Genomic DNA, 18,108 nt, shown 5'->3' on the forward strand with positions numbered 1-18,108 from the left:
AGAACTTATTTTATTTGACATATTGGTAAAGAGGTTTTTGGTTTTTTTTAATTGTTAGCAGAGTGGGTTCTTTTCCCTTAGCCTGTACAGTGCTTTGAGGCCTACTAAATAGCTTCATAGATTATTCCCGAAGGTGGTGTATTATCTATTTGGGAAGAAGTTATTAAAAAGGGGCATTACTAGTTTTGTTTCAGACTTTCTTCCATTTCCCAATAAAGAAAATGTTATTTATGGTCATTTAACATTTCAGACTAATTTGTTACCTCCTTTGGCCTTTACAACAGCCCTTACAAGAAGTAGTTGGGACATAATATGAGTGATAAAACAGGAATGGGAAAACCTATGTTAAAGTCCTGGTTCTTTTTCTAGAAACCATGTAGTTTGGAACAAGCCATCCATACTTTGAATTGATTTCCTAATCAATAGTATGAACATATTGATTCATGTCCTTACCAGTTCTGCATTATTGTTGTGCAGATTAGATCTGTAAAAGCATGACATTTGCCTAATCTTTAATCCTCACAAAAACAAAGGAAACCTATAAGGAAAGTGGTATAATTTCTTATTACAATGTATAAATGAGCTATTTAGTGACTTGCTTAAGACCACAAAGCTAGGTAATGACTAGCTGGAATTTGTTTGGTTTCCATTATAAAATGTTCCAGTCTCTTTAAATCATACAAATGTGCTTTGGTGTTAATTTTGGGCAAAGTTAGGAGGTCCTGAAGGTCATAGCACATCTTTTTCCTCATTTCTTCATTCAACAAACCTTATTAAATACCTTGAGCCCTGTTCCAGGGATACAAAGGATTCATTCATTGGAAAATATTATTTGAGCACACCGATATGCCAGGCACTGTGCTGGGTTTTGAGGATATAATAATAGAAAACACAAATACGTTCTCTCCTTTCATAGAGCATAATATCTGTTAAGAGAGATAGCCAATAAGTAAGAAGGAATATACTATCAGAGACAATAGGGGAGCCTACTTTAGATAAAGCAATCAAAGAAGACCTGAGGGTAAACATTTAGCAGAAAATTTGAAGGTTGAAAGACTCTAACTCGGCTGCATCTGGGGGAGGAGCTTTCCTGGAAGAGGATGCAGCAAGCACGAAGTTCATGATGGAGGAATAGGCTTGACATATCTGAAAACAGTTTAGGGTTGGGAGGTATGAGAGAAAAGACCTATATTTTGGGCAAATCATGGAATCTCTCGGCTTAATTTTGTCACCGTAAAATGAGGTAAGATCCACATCTCTAATTTATTGTGAGAACTGAATGAGATAATATTTGAAAGCACTTTTCATATAAGATAATTTATATAAATGTAGTTGGAATTAGTTGCAAGAGAGAGGAGGTAAAGGAAGGAAAGTAGGAGGGAAAGAAGGAAGGATAGAAAAGACCAAACCTGTATTGGAGAGTAGAGCGCAGGGGGAAGAGTTACCTCAGAGGACATAGGAGGGGTCAGCCAGAGCCTTGAGGCCACTGTAAGGAGTTTATGTTTTATTCTCAGTGGAGGGGGGAGACCCTGAAAGGCTTCAAGAAGGGGATGACATGAGCTGATTTGTGTTTTTAGAAGTCACTCCTCCTGCTAATACAGAATAATCTGCAGGGAGGCAGTAGGGGAGTCCAGGATATCTGTATTGGTGATGGTCACCTTACTCCACTCTGAGATGTTTCTTGATTCTATTTTTGTTTTATACGAATTGTTTAGTTTCCCAGTTTTTTGTGGCTTTCATTAGCTCTCTGTTCTTAGTATGTCCACCAAACTGAATATATTTTTCCTACCCTTTAAAAAATTAGCTTAGCTTTTTAGTGCAGTTGCTGAAAAATGAAATGGGAGATGAAATGAAACAAATGGGCAATTTTACTGTAAGGCCCCAGTCAATCCCTATGAGGCCTAGCAATCAGAAATTTTAAGAAGCACATGTGGTGGTATTAGACTTTAAAATCTTATGTTAGCATTTTGCAAGGCACTTCCATATACTCAACTCATTGAGTGCCTCGTGGGTGTTACCTGTGGGGCCATGTGCTGAGAGAACGCAAAGAGGTGTAGGGCGTCGCTCCTACCTCTGAGATTTTAGTCCGGGTGAGGCCGTTAAACTTGTAATCAAAGCCTTTGAGACACATTTATTGATTTCATACTCTGTATCAGGCACTTTGAAGTTCATAACGGGGACACAAGATTCAAAGAAGTAGATATAATCAGTGCCACCAGAAGGGGAGCAGGAAAACCTTTACAGAGAAGATGGTGCCTGAGGTGTCTTAAAAGACAAAATAGTATTCCCCTGTTGGAAGAAGAGGAAGAGGACATTTTAGATTGGGCGAGTAGAGAAATGTGGTAACATGGAACATCGTGCATGGTGCTTCTTGTTTATTTAATTCTCACAACTGTGAGAATGAATTCTTTCTGTGAGAGAAAGAATTGTATTCCATTTTCTTAAGACAAGAAAATTGAAGCTCAGAGAGATTAATTAATTTTTCCAAAGACTCATACTAGCCAGTGGCAGAGCTAAAGTCCTTTCTGGTCAGCTTTCTGGTCACCCTGATTTTAAGATTCATATTATTCCTGTCATGATGCAGTTTGTGTCCTTGTTTTGAATAAAACCTCTTCCAAACTTCTGACAACTTTTTAGTGTTTTGTAACAGCTGCATTCTCGGTCCTTCTCTAGTAAGGACCTCCACACTGGTTATTCTGTGATATTCACAAGACTTTGCTGGGACAGACTTTCCATTGCTTGGGTTGACACTGTCTGGGAAACTCTACCGTAGTCGCCCAACCTTTATTGTGCTTTTTTAAATGGGTAAGTTACTGGTAGAGTTTGCCAAAGAGGCCTGGACACGATGGGACAAAGTTGTCTGCTGAAGGGTATTCGTTTGAGTTCCATTGACTGAGACATTTCTCATAAAAAAAATTGTTTGTGTGTGTTTTTAAGTAATCCATAACACAAGAGCCTTTTGTGGTAATGAGACCCAGATTTCCTTCTGTGTCTGTATCCCTTTATGCAGGCATGATTTCTTGGAAAGGAGAGACCATATGTCAAACAGTGTCTCATTGAGAACATGGAATGATTCCATAGATGCTGTGGCAGTGATTAGAGTCTTAAATATTTTGTCCTGTCTGGATCAGTGGGTGCTTGGTTCCTTAACAAATCAGCTGCCTCAGTGATTGGGAAGGCAGGATGGTAAGAGCCTTTAGATCACTTATTGTACTTGGATGCATTTGAATATTAATAGTTTGTCCAACATATAAGTCAAAGGGGCATTTGAATTAATTTTTAATATTTTCATGGCCGTTGTGGGTTGATGGTATTTATTATCATAAAAATTACACGAAAGCTGCTGCTCTCGATAACTCTTCTACATTTAAAAAGCAAATTAGAAATTATTATTAGGAGGAAACTGCAATTTTTTGTTTTGTTTTTAAGCCCCCGAGAACACTGTTTAAATTAGAATCTTTTTCACACACCTGAGTCTTAAAGTTTATTCCTGTTACTCCCTGAATCCTTCCATTCTCCCCCAACTTCTTCTCACCAACAAACCTATCATCTGTAACCTTTCTCACCCCCAGAGCAACATAAGGAACACAAACCTCTGCTCTGCATTAGGTGTTAGGGACGTCATTAATGCTTACTGGAAAAGCACACCCCAGAGAGCCAGGTTTTGGCTTTGGCAGGTAGAAAGTCTTTTAGATCTTGGAATGCTGGAAACCTTAAACCTTTTGGTTTTTTAGCTGAAGTGATTGGCAACAGAAAATGACATCTGAGGTTCGTGGCCAGCAATAGCCATAATTAACCACATGAGCTCACATTTTCCCACTGGAGGTTCAGTGGTCTTGGGGTGATGAAAGTGACTTCCCTACCAGGAGGTGGTTTTCCTTTTGAGGGTATTGGAATACCCTTGGGCCCTGTAATGCCTCACCCGTGGTCCTTTAAAATGCTTTTTAATATAAAGCTTCAATATTGGAAATCCAACACCATGGTGTTTAACAGTGAGGCTGTGCCTGAGCACTGTGGCCTGGAATGGGAAACAACCTGGGGCTTTTAATAGGTGGAGCAGGGAGTCTTGTGGAAACAATGGTGAGTGCAAATAACCAGAATCAAAACTGATTTCCAGTATTATCCAGTTTCCAGGTTTTGCTGTTTCTGTTTGGATTTTTAGTTCCATGTGTAGGCTTCTCTTAGGGTGCCTTTTTATCTTAAATTAAAGCAGAATTGTTTGGGTCATTGAAGAGAGGTGATGTTAGAAGACTAGTTTTTGTTCTTTTGGTAGATACGTGGACATTGTCTCAAGATTTGCAAACTCACTTCCTTAATATTAAGCTTTTAGAAATATGAAAAAATGTAGGTGCTTGCATCTTTAGCATTGGATAGGGTTTTTTTTTAAGCACTCATAGTTTGCATTTGACCTGTTTGGAAGGCTAATTAAGAGGCCTTCTCCTGCTTTCCAGAAGTTTGCAAAATTCTTTTCTGTCTGGCCACATAGGAAAGGAAAAGCTTAGTGTGAAGCATATATAGGAAAGTGCAAACTTAGTGCAGCATTATCCTTCATTACTGTAAATCATCTACTTCTTCTCCTCTCCCTTCTAAAAGAAGGTTCTTAGAGACCAAGTCCTTTTACTGATAGGAATATTTCAATTTCCATAAGCCCTATCCTTTATGGAAAGCAGGAGACACAGGAGTCAGTGACCTGTGACAGAATTCCTGTCCCGGCTCTGACTCCAGGGATAGAGGAATTTGGGGGGCACAGGTGTATATATAATCCTCTGTCTTATTTCATCACTCATGGATTTTACCTGTATGGTTCTGAGCAAGTCTCTTATACCACCTAAATCATTTGTCTCATCTCCAAATTGATAGCATCAGACTCAGTGATTTCTAAGGTTTCTCTTAGCTCTAACATTATATATGATGATTAAACTGTAATGAATTTACAGTGTAGTGTAATATAATTTCAGTCTCTAAGGTGGTGTGATATACAGACTTCAAAAGAAGTAAAGCATTATACTACTCAAGGTATTTGGGTGGGACTGGGGCAAGAGGACATGGTCTCTAAGAACGATTAGGATTCTTGTCAGTTAGGGCATGTTTGAATAGTCAGTTGAAATGAATGCTTTTTCTTCCTTCCTTCCTTTCTTCTTTCCTTCCTATCAGTTTGGTTTGAAAGAACATCAGACATTAGTGTGAGAAGCCCATTCTCAATCTAGCACAGTACAAGTCACTGGGAACTCTGTGTTCTTTGCCCTTACAAGAAAAGTGTGAGACATAGTATGTGTGTGTCATCTGCTTGGTACAGTCTAGGTTCCCAGGTTAAGAAATTGTTATGTGTTCCACACTACACTTCTGAGAGAGTATGGTCAAGTGCTTAAGGATGGAGGTGTTGTTGTCAGGCCAACCTCTATTGTAGTTCTGGAGTACTTGAGACAGATCCTTAACTTCTTTGATCCTTAGTTTCTTCATCTATGAAATGAACAAAATAGGATATAAAAAGGTGCCCAGTTTAGTAATTGTTGATGAATTAATGACTGTCATAAAGTACTATAGTCAGTTCTAGGCAGAAGAGAAGTACACAATGAAAGTTACCTGTTTTTATAGTGTTTGATTGTGTATAAAGAAACCAAGAATCTGCCACGATAGTCAGTGGTGGAGAACGAACTGGTGAACAGATCACATAGGGCCGTTCCTACAACAAGAAGGTAGTCCTTAGCTAATAAGTGTAAGTATTAAAAAGAATTTGAAAACCATTTCTAGTAATTGAAGTTTAGGTACCCTTCGAAATCAGGAAACCCTCAAGCCAAAGATACCTCAATTATTTCCACTTTTCTCTAGCCAGAGATAGTCTAGATTATGTGTTAAATCTTTCAGAGTGTGTATATGTGAACTCTTAAAAGTATTTTGGGAATACTGTATACCAAACAGTTACTTTTTTTGTTCCTCCTGGGGCAAGCTTAAAATGTTTTGTTATATTACTCTGTTCTGAGTACCTGGTGATTGTTATCACTTGGTAGGTAGTAGCAGAAATCTAGATGATGAGTTTAAAATGTAATTATCTGTGACTTCTTAAAAGATAAATGCTTATGTTTGACTGTAGGGCACATACTTTTTTTTCCCCAAAGTTGCTTCCACCTAAATTGCATAGATAGGCTATATAGTAACTGGTTTTTGACATTTTACTTTTACTGTTTAAAATATTTTTCCTCCCAATCCTGTTTCAAATTTTGCAGTCTTATTTATGCAACACTATCTTTATGGATATTGAGAACATACCCCATAAGGATACATCATGCTTTTTTACTTCACCTTAGACTTAATTTGTACAATTGTACAACTATAATGATTATAAAGTTGTTAATGAATAAAATATATAGTGGTCATATAATGCATTATGATTAAACCTCTGAAACTAATGTTCACATCGTATGATAGACTAGGTAGTATCTCTGCCTTTAAAAAAAAATGCTGGGAAGGAGAGAAAGTACTGGGTATTTGAGTGTACTAAGAACTCTTTCTTAAGATATGTATATGGAATGTTAATCTCATCACAGCAATTACTGAGCAATAGTTTTTAAATATAGTAGATGAAATTTCAGGTCTTGTTAGTATGTTTAGATTTGTATAAAATTTAGATGTGATTAATATTTTATTTACCAGTTATTTCTTATAAAATCTCTTGAAATTGATTTACTATGATCTTGTAGCTACATTTATAAGGTAAATAGTTGTTTTCTCTTTCTCTGCTTTTGAATTTACAGCAAAAGATGATGGAAGCATTGCTGTTGCCCTTGGTTACACAGCACATTTGGTCTCCATGATTTCCTTTTTCTTACAAGTGCCCCTAAGATATCCTATAATTCATAAGGGATCTAGATCAACGATCAAAGATAATATCAATGATAAGCTGACTGAAAAGGAGAGAGAGTAAGTATCTTTTTTTAATGTACTTTTAACATAAGCCACCTTGAAACATGGAGTACATTAAAAATATGAAATGTGACCTAGACTGTGCTGATTTTTCATATATCCTTTGTGAAGTGCTCCATTTCTTTTAAATAGAATGCGATTATTAATTTAGGTTATAATAAATAAAATCTTACATTTCCTAAAATTGTTAATGATAGCAGGGTTGACTCATTTAATTTGGTTTTGTGAGAAACAAGTATTATATACTCCACAGATATTCACGTAGTACCTATTTCCTGCCAGTCGCCAAGTGAAATGATTAAATATTTGTCAGACAAGCAAGAAGAGCATAAAAGGGCAGCAGGTTGTACATGTCTGAAAAGTAGATTAGTGAACTGGAAAAGAGGTCAGTAGAAAATATATTGATTGAAGGCATAAAGAAGGCACAAGAGATGGATTATATAGAAAAGTGCTAGACTTATGTAGGACCCAATAAAAATGTCTAAGATATGTATAATTGGGATCACAAGGAGGGAGAAGAAAATACATAGGGTAAATGCATTATTTTAAGAGTAGTGACAGAATTTTTCAAATTTGATGAAACACATTAAGCTACAAATTCTAGAAGCATTAAATACAGCCCATTATAAGTATAAAGCAAACATACTAGGGAAATTATAGTAAAATAGCTGAAAACCAAAGATGAAGTGAAAATATTAAAAGTGCCTAGAAGAAAAAGATTAACATCAAAGAGCATTAATTAGACTGAAAGCTAATTTCCCAATAGAAATTTTAGGAACCATAAAGGTGATGCCATGATATTTTGAAAGTACTTTAAAACAGGTATGCCTGGGTGGTGCAGTCAGTTAAGCATCCAGCTCTTGGTTTCAGCTCAGGTTCTGATCTCAGGGTCATGAGATGGAGCCCAGTGTCAAGCTTGAGTTTCTCTCTCCCACTCCCTCTGCCACTTCCCACTCCCCCTTAAATAAATAAATCTTTTTTTTTTTTTAAGTGCTATAAAACAGTACTGCCAACTTAGAATTCTATACTCAGTAAATATATCCTTCAAATTAAAGGCAAAATAAAAGACATTTCAGACCATCAAAACTGAGAAGGTGCATCCCAGCAGACCCATGCTAAGGGAAATACTAAACACAGAATAAAAATAAACATAGCACAGAAACATGGAAATATTTGAGGAAGGAAAAAAAACAGTAGGATAAGTATGTGCAATGCCTGAGTGGCTCAGTCAGTTAAGCATCTGCCTTTGACTCAGGTTATGATCCCAGGGTCCTGGGATCAAGTCCCACTTTGGGCTCCTTGCTCAGTGGGGAGCCTGCTTCTCCCTCTGCCTGCCACTCCTCCTGCTTGTGCACTCTCTCTGTCTGACAAATAAACAAAATCTTAAAAAAAAAAAAAGGTGTAAGTATGAGTATATCTAAATTAATTTTGACTAGAAAACAAATGGTAGGGTCATAAAATATGAAATACATACACATAATACATATGTGGAATTATAATGCATGACTAACACAAAAGTTGTGATGTGGAAATGGAGTTAAAGTAGTCTAAGATCCTGGCATTGTCTGGAAAAGGGTAAAGATACTGCTTTATAGTAAACTACTAATCAAGGATGTATGTCATAATCTCATAACTATTAAAAGAATTGTTGGGTATAAGCAAAAATTAATAGATGATATAAATAGAAAAAAATTTTGAATACTTTATTAATCCAAAACAAGGCAAGAAAAGAAAGGAAAATGAACATTAAATAAGTGGTACAAATAGTGAATTTGTACTTTATGAACTCAGACATGTTCTCGAGTTACATTAAATGTAAATGTCATTAATATACTATTTAAAAATAAGGATTGTCAGCCTGAATAAAAAACTACACTTAGGGGCGCCTGGGTGGCTCAGTGGGTTGAAGCCTCTGCTTTCAGTTCAGGTCATGATCCCAGGATCCCGCTTTGGGCTAACTGCTCAGCAGGGAGCCTGCTTCCCCTCCTCTCTCTCTGCCTGCCTTTCTGCCTACTTGTGATCTCTGTCTGTCCAATAAATTAAATCTTTTAAAAAAAGATTTTTTTTTTTTTACTAATTATTAGAAAAAGCAGATAAAACAATCAGAATTTAAAAGACTTGAGCAGTGCAATGAACTAGACCTGAGTTATGGGTAAAGAATATTGCACCAATGGCTATAGAATGTACATTCTTTTTCTTTTATTATTATAATGTTCAGATAGCCAAACATATATATAGTACATCATTCGGTTTTAATGTAGTATTCAATAATTCATTAGTTGCATATAACAAGAAGTACATTCTTTTCCAAGTAGTCATGTGACATTTACCAAAATTGATTATGCTGGGCCTCAACAAATTTCAAGAGATTGAAGTAATTTACAGTATGTTTAGTGACCATGGTGGAAATTAATAGAAATCAATAAGAAAATCCCCAAACGTGTAGGTATTAAACAATGTACTTCTGTAAAACCTATAGGCCAAAGAAGGAACTACATAAAGGAAGTTTGAAATTGTTTTAAACTAAATGATAAGAGAATATAGCATATAAAAGCTTGTAAGGTAAAGCTTAATCTGTTTCCAGAAGGAAATTTATTTTCTTAAAAGTGTGCATTAGGAAAAAAGATTTAGAAATCATTCATCTAAGTCTCCTTTTGAAATCCCCAGAGAAAGAAGAGTTCATTAAACCCTAAGAAGTTAGAAGGAAGGAAAGAAGGGTAAGAACAGAAATTAGATGGACAACTGAACAATGAGAAAAAATTACAGGCAAAACATCTAGCCTTTGGGACGCCTGGTGGCTCAGTTGGTTAAATGTCTGCCTTTAGCTCAGGTCATGATCCCAGGGTCCTGGGACCAAGTCCTGCATCAGCTCCTTGCTTGGCAGGGATCCTGCTTCTCCCTCTGCCTGCCTCTCTCCCTGCTTGTGCGCTCTCTTCCTCTCTCTCTGGCATATAAATAAGTAAAATCTTTATTTTAAAAAAAAAAAATTTCTAGTCTTTGAAACAACTGAAAAATGGATAAACCCTTAGAAAGAGGAGACAGGCAAAACAACTAGTATAAGTAAAGGGGGAAAAGATGTCACTACAGATATATAGACATTAAAAGATAAGATCTTAGGAACAACATTATGCCTATCAATTTGAAATTCAATGCAATTGGCTACATTTCTAGAAAAAGACAACTTTCCAAAACTGTTACGTGAATGATGGAGTTTAGAAAACACTACACTTGGCTAAAGGGAAGTGGATATAGATGATTCTAGGTAGTTATTCTCAATACTGGCTGAGCATTATTGTCATCTGGGGAGCCTTTAAAAATGAGCTTCTGACCCCCAGATTCCTGGCTTCTTCCCCAGAAATTCTGATTCAGTTAACAGGACCCAGACATGAGGGTTTTTTTGTTTTTTTTTTAAAGCTCCTGAAGTGATTTTAATGTGCAGTTGGGGATGAGAACTGCTGTTCTAGATTGAGAGACTATTGTATTCATAGTAATGAAAAAATGAAATATCCTCCACTATATTTAGGAAACTGCAAGAGGAGAGGCAGGAAAGGTAGGCACCAAATGGAAGAATTTAGTGCTGTATCTGGTAGGACAGTGACCCTTGGCTTATAGATAGAGGGCAGGGAACACGGGTTTAGTTTAGTTTAAGTCAGTGCCTTTTAAATCCACTGATTAGTTGATAGCTGAAGTATTTTTTTTTCAGTTACAGAAACATAAAGAGATCCTGAAACATATAGGTATTATAGAAGGGGACATTGATGTGTTTTCTTTTCTCTTTCTAAAAAGTGGATGTGAAATTCACATAAGATTAACTTTTTTAAAATGTACAATTCAGTGGCATTTAATATGTTTGCAGTGTTGTGCAACCACCACCTCTGTCTGGTTCCAAAACAATTCATGACCTCAAAAGAAAACCCTGTACTCTTAAGCAGTAGCTTCCTATTCTTCCCCCACCCAGTGCCCCCTTCCCCCAACCCCTCATAATGACCCATCTGCTTTCTGTCTATGTAGCTTTATCTATTCTCGATATTCCATATAAATGGAATCATATAAGATGTGATCTTTTGTTTAAGGTTTCTTTCACTTAGCTTGTGTTTTCAGGGGTATCCATGTAGTAGCAGAATCAGTACTTCGTTCACATTTACAGCCAAATAATATTCCATTGAATGTAATACCACATTTTGTTCATCCATTTATCTGTTGACAAACATTTGGGTCATATCCACCTTTGGCAGTTGTGACTAGTGCTGTATGAGCATTCATGTACACGTATATGAGTATCCACTTTTAGTTCTTTTGAATATACATCTTGGAGTAGAATTGCTGGGTCATATGGTAATTCTATGTTTAACTCTTTGAGGAACCTCCAAATTGTTTTCCACAGCAGCCACACCAGTTTACATTTCCGGTGTGAAGTAGTATATCATTGTAATTTTCATTTGTATTTCCTTAATGACTAATAATGTTAAGCATCTTTTCATGTCCTTGCTGCCATTTGTTTATTTTCTTTGGAGAAATATCTGTCCAAGTCTTCTGCCCGTTTTTCAATTGGATCATTCTTTTTTTTTTTTTTTTTTTAATTGTTGAATAGTAAGACTTCTTTATGTATTCTGGATACTAGATCCTTATCATTACATTATTTGTAAGTATTTTCTTCCCATTCTCTGGGTGGTTGTTAGAGTTTAAGGCCTAAAACTAAGGTATATATTATGTGCTGCCTTGACACCTGGTGAAACCTGGAAGGCCTAGAATATCCCCTCCCTTTGTTGCTCCTGTGGATAAAGGTCCCTTATCGAAATAAGACTCTTCCTTATTTAGGGACCTAGGTGTAGTTTCTTCTAATTCCTCAGTGGTAGATTTCAATTCCTTGCCAGCTTGGAAATTGTGGAAAGAAACCAATTACATCTTCCCACAAGGACCAGTCAACACTGCCTCCTTTTAATACAAAAAAAGTCTGTCTCCCACAGACCCTGGTTGTTCACAGTCCTTCTGTATGTAACCCCATGTAACCCTGCATTCCATGTAGTGTTCTCCTCCCCTAGGCTATGAGTATATGTGACTAATAAGCTGCTCTCAGTCTCATCTGTCATTCATTGATTCTCTCTACTGCTTTTTTATTCTCTATTTTATCTCCACTCTAACCTGTTATTTCCCCCATTCTGCTAGCTTTGGCTTTTGTTTTCTGCTTCTGTAGATGTAAAGTTTAGGTTACACTGACGTAAGATCTTTCCCTTTTTTGAAGATACTGATTGATTGATTGATTGATTTGGGAGAGAGAGAGAGTGCCCAGGCATGAGCTGAGGGAGAGGTGTGGGGGGAGGGGAAGGGGAGGGAGAGGGACAAGCAGACTCCATGCTGACTACAAAGCCTGACGTGGGGCTCAGTCCCACAGTCCCACCACCCCTGAAATCATGAACAGAAAGCAAGAGTCAGGTGCCCAGCCAACTGAGCCACCTAGGTACCCCAAGACCTTTCTTTTTTTAATGTCAGTGTTTAATTCTATAAATTCCCACATCCTATTAATTTATTATGATGTATTTTTATTTTCATTCATCTTAGAGTACTTTCTAATTCCCTTCATTGACCCATAGGTTGTTTAAGAGAATTTAATTTTCTCATACATTTGAATTTTCTTGTTTTCTTTATTTATTGATATCTAGTTTCATTCTATTGTGATGGAGAAAATAATTTATGATTTCAGTATTTTAACATTTTTATGACTGTTTTGTGGCCTAACATATGATCTATCTTAGAGAATGTTCCACATGCATTTGAGAAGACTGTGTATTCTACTGTTGTTAGATGCAGTGTTCTATATATATATATATATCTGTTAGGTCTAGTTGGTTTTATAGTATTGCCAGGTCCTCTATATCTTCATGGATCTTTTCTCTAGATATTTTTATCCATTATTGAAAATATAGTATTAAATACACTCTTGAACTATTATTGTAGGACTGTTTCTTCATTTCTGTTAATGTTTGCTTCATATATTTTGGGGTTCTTTTGTTTGGTGCTTCTGTTTTTAGTTGTTATTTCTTCTTGATGAATAGACCCTTTCATTGAACTATTTTGCTTTTTTTTTTTTTTTTAAGATTTTATTTATTTGAGAAAGAGAGAAAGCATGAGCAGGAGGGAGGGGCAGAAGGGAGGGGCAAGCAAACTCCCTGCTGAGGAGAGAGCCTGCCTGGGGCTCTTCATCCCAGAACTCCCAGACCAGGATCACCACCTAAGCCAAAGGCAGACACTTAACCAACTGAGCCACCCAGATGCCCCAATCTTTTTTGCTTTTTGTAACAATTTTGACTTAAAGATTGTTTTGTCTGCTATTAGTATAGCCACATCAACTTTTCCTTGATTACTGTATGCATAGAACATCTTTTCCATCTTTTCACTTTGAACCTATTTGTATGTTTGATCTAAAATGAATCTCTTATAAAGAGCATATAGTTGGATTATGTTTTTTTTATCAGTTCTCCAAATCTCTGTCTTTTGATTGGTGAGTTTAATCCATTTATTTTTTTTTAAGATTTTTTTTTAAAGATTTTATTTATTTATTTGACAGAGAGAGAGAGAGAGATCACAAGTAGGCAGGGAGGCAGGCAGAGAGAGGAGGAAGCAGGCTTTCCGTGGAGCAGAGAGCCCGATGTGGGGCTCGATCCCAGGACCCTGGGATCATGACCTGAGCCGAAGGCAGAGGCTTTAACCCACTGAGCCACCCAGGCGCCCCGAGTTTAATCTATTTACATTTAATATAATTATTTGTATGGAAGGACTATTTGCTTTCATTTTGCTATTTGTTTTCTGTATTTCTTATACCTTTTTGTGCTTCATTTTTTCTATTACTGCCCCCCACCTTTTTGATTCAGTACACATTTCTAATTTGGTATACCACTTCCTTTTCAGTATATTTTAAAGATATTTTCTTACTCATTACCCTGGGGATTACAGCTAATATCCTATATTTATAACAGTCAAGTTTGAATTGATAACAACTTAGTTTTAATAGTATACAAAACTCCACCCCTCTCTATCTCAGTCCTCCCACCTTTATGTTGTTATTGTCAGAAGTTACATCTTTATACACTGTGTGCCCATAATACTGTCTTTTTCATTCACCTGTGCAGTTACCTTTCTGGAGATCTCTATTTCTTTGTACAGCTTTGAGTTTGTCTGGTATCCTTTCATTTCAACATGAAGCCTTCACTTCTTGCTTTCAGTAAGCCTAGCAATCAGCCAGAGGTGAAAGCCTAGGGCCTTCTCAGGTCTTTTCTGAGTATGCGTCCTATTTTTTTTTTAAAGATTTTATTTCTTTATTTGACAAAGAGAGATCACAAGTAGGCAAAGAGGCAGGCAGAGAGAGAGAGAGGAGGAAGCAGGCTCCCTGCTGAGCAGAGAGCCCGATGCGGGACTCAATCCCAGAACCCTGAGATCATGACGTGAGCCGAAGGCAGCGGCTTAACCCACTGAGCCACCCAGGCGCCCCTGAGTATGCGTCCTATTATGGGCATGTAGGTAACTTCTATCTTCCTCAATTATATATGGGCACTTTTGAAAACACTGATTTTTCAAAGAAACTCTCTGCAAATTTACCTCCCAGGCTTTAGACAGTCTTGTATGTCTCAGCCTTGATCTTCCATACAAGGAGACTGTTGGATTTTGCCTTATATCTTGAACAGTGTCCCCTGCTTTTCACTTCTGAGTAAGTAGTTTTGACTAGGCAAAGCCAAGGCAAGGGCCTTGTTAGTACTTCAAGTAGCCCCTAGACAAGTTAGGACAGACAGATTTTTTTAGAATAAAATCTGCTTGGCTCCCTTATGTACTTGGGATCAGGGCCGCACAGTGGCAGACTCCTTTCTTCAAGATCACTGCTGAGCTGGAGAGGGAGTTACAGATGGTGTGAGTAGAAATTCTGTGAAGCTTTCCTCTTGATTTTGAGTTTCCTTGTTCTTGATTCAGTGTTCAGCCTATTGTTTGTACACTTTTGACTTTTTCCAGAGTTCTAGTAAAGTTGTCTAACAGCTTTTGCTTTAAAAAAAAAAAAAAATTTCTCTGGAGGGACAAGTCCTTAGATCTACCTCCTCCCCTGTTTTTGCTGCCATCATTCCATTTGTTTGTTTAATGAAGGAAAACATTACTTACAAGGGATGAAGGGACCCATGATTTTAATTAAGCATGACCACAGAAGATCACCTTGTAGTTTTGAGAATGGTCACCCTCCTAATATTCTCTAGCTTCCATATTAAACAAACTTTAAAACTCTGGGTTTTTAAATCAGTTTTGTACGTGGTGATCTGACTTATTATACATGGTGATCTGACTTAAAATATTAGCTATGTAGGAAAAGCAGTTGGGGAGCTTGAAGGAAAGCTGTCCCTCAAAATGATACTCTCTCTCCAGGACAGCTACACACTTTAATTTATGAAGGAGCAGCTTAACATGTGGGCAACTCCCAATACTATGCCACAGTGTGAGTAGTAGCAGTAATTTATCAATTAATTTATTTTCCTAACTAGTTTGGGAGGCCAGCTTGATTTAGGTGTTTCTTTGGCAGCCACAAGAAACACAGGAATTGCATTTTTGTATTTTACTGCTATCTTCCCCCTTTACTGAAACATATATTGTATTTTATTGATTCTAATATAAGTACTTTTTGACATTTTGATATTGCTAAAAATGGGGTGCCTCTTATAATTAATGGCATGCCATATTATGAGAACACTTATCTTTTCTTAGTGGTACATAAATGAATGCTGCAGTTCGCAATAGATGCTATCTCAGAGTTCATAAACTATCAGATATTTTAGGTGGCTCTGTGCAGTTTAGTAAAGCACTTTGTATCCTTTTTGGAACAACATTGATGTACATGTAGATATATAAATGTTAATTTATTGCTTATGCTTGTTGATTACATCAGTCTCTCAGTTATACTTAGCCTGGATCACTGAAAGAGCAGAGACCTGGTTTTCTTTGCTCCTGAGTTTGTCAGTGTTGATGAAAGCCTTTCCAGGTTATTAGACGGAATCAGGTCTTCATGGGAGATGGAATTGAATGACTCATCGGATGCGTTACACTTGTTGTAATGGGCCTAGGAATCCTCAACCTCTGCCCTGTCTGATTACCTGCTTCATCTGGCTATTGGCACATGAACAGGGGAGTTCAGAGACCTATTTGGCCAGTTTTGCTGTGCGCGTGGGTGGAGACTAGATCTTTGCTTTGTCTGGCCTGTTTGAAACACAGGTTTGGACTGATGCTTTGCCTAAACCATCACTCGTGCACCTGCACACTGTAAAGGGAAACTCTGAAATCTGTGCTGCGTTCATTTTGAGGCTCAGACCACAAAACACGAAGGAATGTAACCAGAGTCCAGCCACAGTGTTCTTTTACCCTTTATGTCTTCTTTCACTGAAGACTGAAAAGTGGGTTTTAAAGTGATTTTTGAAATGAAATGTATTAGTCATTGTTACTGCGCTACTTAACTGTTTGCTAGATGATACATTCCGGATGGATTACTGAAACGATCATTGAGCTAGGACATAGCTGGTCAGAGCATATGGCTTTTTCAAGCCCTCAAACAACACCTTAAGTTGGTTGTTTTACTCTCAGAAGGAGTGGTGTAATTGGCAGGCACTCTTGAAACTTCCTGACCTGTTCATGACATGGCTTTTATGAATCCAAATCACTAAAAGATGCTTAGCTGTTTTTCTATAATGGAATCATTGGAACCTAGAGATATGTAAATGCTGCTTTTCCCATTTCCTTCATGGTTTTGTTCTTATGTTTATTCCTGTGGAAGATCCTGAGTGAACCCTAGGAGATGCCTTTTTTACCTGGCTGATTCTGATTTCTTATAGAGACAGAAGTTTTAGAGTATATAAAGAAAGTGTGATGTGTTCGAAAACAGCTAATATTGGACCCAGATCATAGTCATTGCCTGTGGTTCTGATGCTCATGAGAGAAGGAATGGTCTGTTTGAACGATCTAACACCTTTTCTGTGACTGAATGCACAAGGCAGTCATGTATACCTACATATAAGGACTCACCAGACATGTTCCAGTCTTGTGACTAGAGACTTTTCTTTTTCTAGCAGCCACCGGGGCATGTCTGTGGCATGTTTATGGAGCTCCCCTTTCAGCATAACTTGATTGCATTTTGCCAGGAAGGAGGAAACAGGCGTTTTCAGAGTGGCCATGAGCTGAGCAATTCCCTATTTCTGTATTCCTTCAGCCTACTTTTTGGCCTGGCAACACTGACTTGTTGAATAAATAAATGAATGAGAATTTTTCTAATGGCATCTCCTTGAAGCAGTTAGGATACCGTGAATGTTGCTTGCAAAGAAGGAAATTCTCTATAGTAATAGTGACCAGCACCTGGGTTTTTGTTGGTATAAAACTTATATTAAAAACATAAATGTTTTCAGACTGCTGTACTTCTGACTCTTCATTTTTATTATTACCTGCTTTAGACATACTTAACCACCTGCTGACACATCTTATATTAAGAATTATAGACTCCTTCCTATAAGACTCCTCAGCTTCTGTTTGTTAATCAAGCTGTTTTAATGCAGACCCTTCAGAAATGGGTTGCTGTTTTCACTAAATTAGCATCTGTTTGCTTTCATAGCATCCAATTAAATCCGATGGCCTCCTTCCAGAAGTAGAGATTTTCACATCACGCTTAGGCTTCAGTGCTATGGCTTTAATTTTCAACTCTTCTACTGTTTATCCTATAAATTAGAACATTCTTTATAACCTTTCATCTTCATTTTATTATAGGTTGTTGCTCAGATGCTGGCATTTAGAACACTCAGTACCCTGGATCTCAGACCTTTAAATTGAACAATGAATGTGATGACTTCAGGCAGTTGGGTAGACCACATGCTTTGGTGTTTTTTGTTTTTTGTTTTTAAATATTTGCCTTAATGTATAACTTAAAAGTATAATCAAACAAATATTTTTCAAGGTGACTAATATTACTGAAATGAATGAAACCATTCTTTCAGATTTTCCACTTGATTACAGGAATATGACCCAGGAATAAAAATCTGTTAGTATGAAAACTTTCCCAAATGTCTGTAGTCTAGCTCCATTATAACTACCTAAGGGAACACCATGGAATGAATAGAAGATGGAAAAAAAAATGTTTAGATCTATGCAGAATTACAGATTTATTGTGTTTTAGAGCCA

The 18,108-nt window shown here is 37.1% G+C and overlaps 1 protein-coding gene across 5 annotated transcripts in view; it reads left to right on the forward strand.

Moving 5' to 3' along the window:
• Positions 1–18,108, forward strand: part of UVRAG (UV radiation resistance associated) — a 301,403-nt gene that overhangs the window by 173,936 nt on the left and 109,359 nt on the right. For all 5 annotated transcript variants that reach the window (XM_059411138.1, XM_059411155.1, XM_059411145.1 and 2 more), the window contains one exon: positions 6,753–6,918. In XM_059411138.1, the coding sequence (XP_059267121.1) occupies positions 6,753–6,918 (166 nt within the window). The remainder of the gene's footprint in view (positions 1–6,752; positions 6,919–18,108) is intronic.

This window comes from Mustela nigripes, chromosome 1, assembly GCF_022355385.1.
Source record: "Mustela nigripes isolate SB6536 chromosome 1, MUSNIG.SB6536, whole genome shotgun sequence".
NCBI lineage: Eukaryota > Metazoa > Chordata > Mammalia > Carnivora > Mustelidae > Mustela > Mustela nigripes.